This window comes from Psammomys obesus, unplaced genomic scaffold (assembly GCF_907164565.1).
Source record: "Psammomys obesus unplaced genomic scaffold, mPsaObe1.curated_primary_1811, whole genome shotgun sequence".
NCBI classification, from domain to species: domain Eukaryota; kingdom Metazoa; phylum Chordata; class Mammalia; order Rodentia; family Muridae; genus Psammomys; species Psammomys obesus.
Window position 1 is genome coordinate 350,712 of NW_026596069.1, and position 8,688 is coordinate 359,399.

Sequence of the window (8,688 nt, forward strand, 5' to 3'; positions counted from 1 at the left end):
AAATGGAGATAGGGGTGGTTGTAAGCCGTCTGACGTGGTGCTGAGAGTCCAACTCTGGCCTCTGGAAGAGGAGTCCATACTCTTCAACTCCTGACCCATCTCTCCAGTTCCTAATTTAAATTCAGTTTTAAAAACTGAACTTATTTAGTGTATGTGTGCATTTATAAGCATGTGTGTGTGTGGGGAACACGCCTGTCAGGAAGTCAGAGGATAACTTGTGGGAGTCACTTCCCTGTACCAAGTGGTTTCTCAGAATTGAACTCACGTAGTTAGGCTCGGTGCAACCACCTTTGCTGCCTGGACCATCTTGTCCACCTGACCTTGAACTTCTGTCCTCCTGCCTCTACCTACTCGGATCATAGGCACGCACCACCACACACCTGTTTTGGCGGTGCTGTGCATCAATCCCAGAGTTTCAAGTGTGCTAGGCAAGCACCCTGCCAAGCAAGCTCCAGCCCCATCCAGGAATCTGATTTCAAGAAACACACGCGTCTTGTCTTGAGAAGCACTGTGTCTGGCAGATCTTTGAGGATTCTTCTTTTTGGATGAATATTCCAACCATACCTTCCAATAGTCTTACTGACATGTCTGAAGCTGGGGACTTTATATATCCCTGATAGCACAGGGATATTAGCTGAAGGACTGAATGGTTGATGAGCTCACCCCACAAAGCTGTTTCAACTGTGCAGCCCAAACGAAGATGTTCGTGTATGTGTGGAAAATAAGAGCGAGCCACACCTCAGCGGTTACACGTTTATCAAATTTAATCGGAATTCCCAATACTTAGGGCCACCTGTCTCATGGCAGAGTGGTTGAGTAGTAGTTTCACGTTTGCGCAGGCGCAGCGGGAAGACCAGCAATTAAACCTGAACGCGCCCTTCCCCCGTCCCTTTCCGGCTCACGTCTAACGCAGGCGCACACAGTGCTCCAATATGGCGGCCTCCGTGGATCTGGAGTTGAAGAAGGTAAAGGGGGCTTTTGAGCAGACGGAGCCTTCCGTCTGAATGATGAAGCGAGTGGGGGCAAGACTAGGGGAGGAGGCTGGAGGCTCGCTGAAGGAGGGAGGCTGGAGGGGGCGGGGTCTGGCCTGCCGGGGTCCGGACACGGGGACCGCTCGGCTTCAGGTGGGGGCTCTGGCTAGCAGGAGCTGCTTCGGGCGGGTGGCCGAGCGGGTTGCTGGGTCTCGGGATGGGCTGCGGTGCGTCCTTACGTTCCGAACTCCAGAAGTCATCTGTCTGTGCTTTGGAGACGTCAGGGACCCAATTTCTTAGCAAGACCCGAAGACCGCGTCTCACACTGATGCCCTTCAGAGTGCTTGCTGGGGCCGAGGCACCTGTAATTTGATTTCTTCTTTTGAATTGAAAAACTCCAGGTTCAACCTTTGCTTTTTTTAGCTTATTTATTTTATGCCAAATACCTTGAAAAGTTCTTTGTGCCTACACCTCAGAAAACCAGCCATTTTGTTATAGTAATGTTCATGTCAAAGCCTTAATTCTCCCTGCCCATCTCCTTTTTAAAGAACTTGCCCGCCCTTCTCCGTCCCCCTTCTTTGCTCTCCCTCAAAAAAAAAAAAAAAAAAAAAAAAAAAATTCCAGTAAGGTTTCCAAAAAAGCTATCAGAGGAATTGGTTTATTTCTGTTCAATCAGTTGCTTATAAATGGTTTTGTTGTTAGTTTGCATTGTTTTTTTTGTTTTGAGTCAGTGTCTCAGTGTGTTCTAAATTGCCTGGGACTCACTATGAAGGCAGGCTGGCCTTGAACTCCAGGCAGTCTTCTACCTCAACCTCTTGAGTTCTGAAATTACAACCTTGAGCCTGTTCATAAATGGGTTGTTAATTGGAAACTTTTTTTTTTTTTGCCACTTAAAAGTCTTAGGACCCTAATACTTCTAAGACTTTAGACTGTGCTTCCTTTGTGGAGTGGTTGCTGTAATTAGAAAGGATCCTAGAATTCGTTCAGTTTAATTCTACTTTTCTAGAAAGGTAAACTTCTAGTGTTTTCTGGTATGTGGTTTGGTTTGGTCAGGTCTTGAACCCCTGCTCTTTAGTGCCCCTACCTCCTGAGTATTAATTAGGATAATAGACATGTGCTAGGGTCACCGGCAAGAAAAGTCTAAAAGATTGAGCTCCAGGCAGCAAGATGGGTCAGTGGATGCAGGCACTTGCTGGGTGCCCTGGCTGCTTAAGTTCTGTCCCTGGAACCCATGGTGGAACTGCTTAAAGGTGTACTATAATGTCCCAGAGGCACACCCTAATTCACTGGCCCGTACTCAGACAACAACCATAAATACATTTTTTAAAACCTGGCCTAGAATTTGGTGTTATCTTTGATCAGTGGGTTCTTTAGATGAGAAACATTTTTAAAAGTTGTTTATTTGTGTGTGTGTGTGTTTGTGTGTCTAGACATACCTTCAAGGAGCTTAGTGGAGGTCAAAGAACAACTTTTAGTTGTTGGTTCTCTCTTACCAAATGGCCATCACACTCTGACCGTAAGAGAGTGGCAGTCACTCAGAGGTCATCACACAGTGCTATCCCATGATGTCCACAGCACGATATAGTGGCCTCTGCCTTGGCAATCATACAGTACCGTCACCCAATGGCCCTTAACAAAGTCTATCACACAGTGATCATCAAACAGCGGTCATAAACAATTGACCATGACATTGTGGTCAGCACAATGTGGTCAGCACGCTTGTCACCACAAAGGACATTATAAGGTGGTCATCAGGCCTTCTAGGCAGGCTGAGCCATCTCACTGGCCCAGATTCTGGTTTGTTTCATTTTCTGCCCTAGAGACAGTCTCATGTGGTCTGGACTGGCCGGGAACTTGGCTGTGTCCCCAGTGCTAGGATTTGCACCAAGGGCTTCTGACTGTTTATCTTGGTTTTTGAGAAAAGGCTTCTCACCGTAACCTAGGGATTGCCGCTTTGGCTAGATTGTCTAGTGAGCTGCAGGAACCCTTTTTCTCTGCTTCCATGCCTAGCATTAAACAACAAGTTGTATTTTTATGTGTGTGAGTGTCTTGCCTGCTTGAATGTCTATTTGTGTGTGCAGCCCCCACAGGCTAGAAGAGGGCTTTGCATCCCCCCGAAACTGTAGTTACAGGTGGTCAGGGGCTGTTGTCTGGGTGCTGGGAACCAAACCTGGTCCTCTGCCAGAGCAGCCAGTACTCTTAGTCCCTGAGCCATTCCTCCAGTTTCCAAGCTCAGCTTTCTTTGTCAACTGGGGAGTGAACCTTGGGTCAGCCGAGTGAGCTGTTTCCCTAGCTCCCAGTAACATCTTAAGTAGCTGCCTCTGGTTAACCTTTGCCTAAGCAATACGACAGCTGAAATAGCTGTTGTTACTAATAAAAGAAGCCATTTGTTATTGTTCTGGGGATGCTAACTAAGTATGTGCATCTTGCTTCTTGCCATTCTTGTCTTGAAACATGTAAACTTAGCCTTATACAGCATTCTCTCATGCTGTAAATCTCAGCCTTTAAACTTTTTTTTTTTCCTTTTTTGAGACATGGTCTTACCATGTTTCCCCGACCAACTAGCCTGGAACTCACTATGTAGACCAGGCCAGCCTTGAAGTCACAAGAGATCCTCCTGCCTCTGCCTCCTGAGTGTAGAAATTAAGAGTGTGTACCTCTATGCTGACATGTAAATCTCCGCTATATATACATATATATGTGTGTGTGTATATGTATATTTGTGTGCAGGTGTGGGAACGTGCCATGTGCCATGATGCTAGTCAGAATATGAGGAGGTCAGAATATAATTTGGGGGGCTAGTTTTCTCTTTTTATTGTGTGGGTTCAGGTTCCAGGGATGGAACTCAGGCTGTTAAGCTTGGTAATAAGTACATTTACCTACTGAGCCATCTCATGGACCTCTGTCTGCCTGTCTGCCCATTTGTCCGTCCATCTATCCATTTACCCATCCATCCACCCTCTATCTATCCATCCATTCATCTGCTCATCCATTCATATATCCAGATAGATTAAAAATTAATATTAAGATGTGTGTGGACACACGCACGCATGTGTGCATGTGCGAGTACGCTTAAATGTTCACACGGATGCTGTGTGCCAAAATGCACATGTGGAGGTTAGGGGCAACTCAAGGGAGTCAGTTGTCTTACCATGTAGCTCCCAGGGATCAAACTTAGGTCATCAGACTTGGTAGCAAATGCCTTTATCTGCTGAGCCAATCTCACTGGCCCTAAAATAAAAACCTTCTGTGAGACAGGGTGTCTCTTGTAGCCCAGGCTGGCCTTGAGTATCTTATGTGTCTGAGTCCCAGGTCACCTCCTGATCCTGATGCTTCCAGCTCCTGGTTGTTAGGATTTTAAGCGTGAGATCCCAGGTCTGGCCCTCCAGCCAGGTGTTTGAAATGTGAGGTGCTGTGGATTCTAGTTGTGTAATACAGGTGTGTCAAGTTGTTTCTTGCTTTGGATCTCTGGGTTTTATCTCATGAGTATTTTATTTTATCTCCTTTTATTATCCTCTGGTTACTTGATATATGGTTATTTTTAAATGCACATTTGTTTTCCTTATTCATATTGATTGCACCATCTATGAATAGGGTCGGTGAATAGGGTCCATTTAAAATTTGGTATAATATTACTATTCCGTTTACTCTGATTTATGCTTATTTTGGTAAATTTCACAGCTTTGTCTGGTCAGCATGTTCTGTTTTTTAATATATCTGGGATTTGACATAAATGCTTCCTTTAAAATGTTAACTTACTAAATCAAGCACTTGTTTTTCTTAGGCCTTCACAGAGCTTCAAGCCAAAGTTATTGATACTCAGCAGAAGGTAAAGCTTGCAGACATACAGATTGAGCAGCTAAACAGAACGAAAAAGCATGCACACCTAACGGACACAGAGATTATGACGCTGGTCGACGAAACTAACATGTATGAAGGTGTAGGAAGAATGTAAGTGACACATAGCCTTCACGGCGTTTTCTTGTGAGTGCTTTTGGGTGAAGGAAATGCTGGGATTGGTCTTTTTAAAGGTTGGGGTTAGGGGCTAGAGAGATGGCTCAGTGGTTAAGAGCACTGTCTGCTCTTCCAAAGGACCTGGGTTCAATTCCCAGCACCCACATGGCAGCTCACACCTCTCTATGCCCCCAACCCCAAGGGATCTGACACCTTCACACTAGTGCACATAGAATGAAAGTAAATAAATTAGTAAAATACTTAAAAAAAAAAAAAAGTTGGGGTTAAAAAAAGGAAACCCCCAGCAGTATGTATGCTTGTATACTTGTCCTCTTCTTTCCAACAAAAACAATTTTTTTTTTTTTTGAGACATGGTTTCCTGAAACTCACTCTGTAGATCAGGCTGGCCTCGAATTCAGAGATCTACCTGCCTCTGCCTCCTAAGTGCTGGGATCAAAGGTGTGCATCACCACCACTTGGGAAAAAAAAAAAAACAGATTTTTATTTTTTATTTTTTGTTTTTTTTGATACAGGGCTTCTCTCTGTATAGCCTTGGCTGTCCTGGGCTCGATCTGTAGACCAGGCTGGCCTCGAACTCACAATGCCTCTGCTTCCCTGAGTGCTGGGATTACAGGTGTGTACCACCACACCTGGCAAAACCAGATTTTTACAATTTATTTGAAATTGTTTTTAGTGAGTGAAAATAGAGACCGTTTATGGAGAAAGGAAGACCACTCCTGAGAACGTGAGTGGCTAGTGAGCAGGAAAAGTTTAAAAGTCCTGGTTATTAATAATTAACCACTTCCATTACAGGTTTTTTTTTTTCCTGTGAAGAAAAGGTATTCTCCTTATGAGAGAGATTAAGTGTACTTCATGTTTTCTGAGAAAGTGAAGAATGGGAAGCCCTGTGTATGGGCCACATTCCATTACGGTTAGCTAAAGGGGAAGGACTGATGTTTTAAAGTGGGGAGTGGGGCTGTTATGTACTAGGTGGACCTTTAAGTTTGGAGATCTTTTAGTTAGAAAGGAATGTGACCTCGGTCTCGAGATGACTTGTGTTGTGATTGACTGGAAGGAAGCCTAACATGTGTAAAATTCTGTAATGACTTTAGAATGACATCATGACGAGGTGACCCTTCCCATGACTAATTCATTCTTTCTGCTAAGAAAGAAGTGACGATGAATGTTGGATTTGCCTTCTCAAATGAACCGTATACGTTTTCTCTTCAGTTCATGGTGTTCATTTTGACTTATTTTGTGAGTTTTTGTGTTTATTTTTGGGACAGTCTCCCTCTGTTGCTCACTCTGGCCTCAGCCTCACCGTGTAGCAGGGGTGACTGAGCTCCTAGTCCTGCCCCCACGTCACCAAGCGCTGGGGTTACAGGTGTGCAGTATCAGCTCTGGTGTTTGAGGTTGTTAGTGGTGCAGAACAGAAGGAGAGCAGAGCAGAAGCCTTGATTGTGTGTCGTGTATCGTGAAATGCATTCTTGGCATTCAGTGCTGGGTAATTTTATCCCTCAATTTGAATATCCTTAGGTCTTAGAACAGTAATGCTAGCCTATTAATATCCTTGAACTTCACATTATTACTTTAGTCTTTGTTTATAATAGCTAAAGAATTTTTTCTTTTTCTTTTTTTAATAGACAGTCTCTCTATGGAGCTGGCTGTCCTGGAACTCATTATGTAGACCAGGCTGGCCTTGAACTTACAGGTAATCACCTGCCTCTGCCTCCTGAGTTCTGGGATTATATATGTACCCTCGTGCTGAGCATTTTTTTTTTTTTTTTTAAATCAAGGACCCATGTAGCCCAGGCTAGCTTACTGCTAGCTTTCCAGAGAGCTTGGGCATCTGACTTTCCATCTCCCAAGTGCTAGGGTTCCCCAGGTAGGCTCTATTGAAATTAAGGTTTTCAATTTTAAAAACGTTTTAAATTTTAATTGTTTTATGTGTAACTCTAAGGATCAGTCCTAGGACTGTGTGCATGTCGACAAGTCCTCGGCCTCCGAGCTGCACCCCCAGCCCCGAAGTTTTATATTTAATTAGGATACTGTCATTTGATAAACATTCTGCATAAGTGTTGTGAGTTCCTTTTCTTTTTTTTTCACACTGTCCAAAGTTCTACAGATAGAGAGGTAGTATTCCATGCCAAGAATTACAGAGTTTAAAGGCTAACATATAAGTATTTAATGGTAGAATGGTGTTATTTCATATAGATTATGTTTCTTGAGAGAAATGTGCATTTTTAGAGTTTAGGATGAGCCTTGGCTTTAAAATGAGCTTCATCACATTCCGCACTTGGTGCGGTGTGAGTTTGCCCTGCGTCGTAGGGCATGTGAGGTGAACAGTGTCTGTTATTTGGCCAGAGTATTGGTGCCTCAGGGCTGGAGAGGCTTGCAAGTGCCAGTCTGGTCATGAGGATGTTCCCTTTCTTGATGCTAACCCTGGAATACCTACTTCTGAATTTATGGTCTTGAGTAATCTTGAGTCTCACTGTTGTTCATTTCTTTAATTCTAGCCCTTACCTTCTTTTTTAAGTACTACTGGGGAATTCTGATTACGTGAGTTTACCCCAATTTGTATTTTGAAACAAGATTTTAAAATCTAAAACCCTGCTTTTATTTTAGAGCCTGCAGTAGATTTTTCTACTTTTCTTTTGACTCACAATTACTGTTGTTGTTGTTTTGAATGCTGAATATTGAGCTGGGACCTCATCCATGCTAGACAAGTGCTATATCACTGAGCTACATTTTGAGATAGAACTGGTTCCATGTAGCTCCGCCTAGCCTGCATTTATTATAGTAGCCAAGATAGTCTTGCGCTCCTGTCAAGACCTCACCTCCCTCACCTCCCAGGAGTGAGATTATAGGTAGAGCTGATCCTGCAGTACCACCTCACTTACCCTTTCTGCTCTCCTGTCTGTTCACACCCATCCTTCACAGAGCCAGAATCGATCACTCCTCACAGAACCTTCATCTGTCACTGCAGGAGGAAATCTAGACTTGTTAGCCTCACATGCATGCTCATATTCTCTGCCTTTAATTGGCCCATCTAGCCTCAGGTCCTACTCCTTCCTATTTTTATACTCAGAATAGCACAGACATTTCATCTTACGGTCCTTGCTTTTTAGTTCTTTTCAGAAGGACTTTGAGACGTTGTGTGGTTTTTCATATGCTCTGGCTGCTTGGTGATGTCTTGTCCTGGGCTGAGGGAAGAAGAGACCGAGCATATGCACCGGATGTTTTTGTGTTTTCATATATGTCATGTTTGGATCTTTGTTGATATTTGAGACACGGTTTCTCTGTGTAACCGTTGCTGCCCTGGAACTTGCTCTGTGAACCAGGCTGGCCTTGAACTCAGAGTGATCTGTCTGTCTCTGCCTCCCAAGTGCTGGGATCAAAGGTTGTGCCACCCCCACGCGACTTGGAGCTTTGTTTATTCTGTTGTTGGCCTTCAGTATTCCTCTTTCTCTTGTGAAATTCTCATTCTTCCAGATACTGGCTCACGCCAGGCTGTGGTGCTACACTTTTTTAATCCCAGCACTTAGGAGGCAGAGGCAGTCAGATCTCTGTGAGTTCAAGGCCAGCCTGGTTTACAGAGCAAGTTCCAGGACAGCCAAGGATACACAGAGTAACCCTGTCTCTAAACTATTCCCCATCCTCCAAAAAAAGGTACAGCTCAGATCTTGGGATGTTTTTGAAACTTGTCCAGATTTATCCCTTTTTTTTTTTTTTTTTTTTTTTTTTTTTTTTTTTTTTTTTTTTT

General features: G+C 43.8%; 1 protein-coding gene across 1 annotated transcript in view; it reads left to right on the top strand.

The window, feature by feature from the left end:
- Nucleotides 1-879: 879 nt before the first annotated feature.
- Pfdn1 (prefoldin subunit 1) overlaps nt 880-8,688 on the top strand; it is a 56,134-nt gene continuing 48,325 nt past the window's right edge. The window contains exons 1-2 of the mRNA XM_055625506.1: nt 880-965; nt 4,756-4,922. Of these exons, the coding sequence (XP_055481481.1) occupies nt 933-965; nt 4,756-4,922 (200 nt within the window). The 5' untranslated portion in view covers nt 880-932. The remainder of the gene's footprint in view (nt 966-4,755; nt 4,923-8,688) is intronic.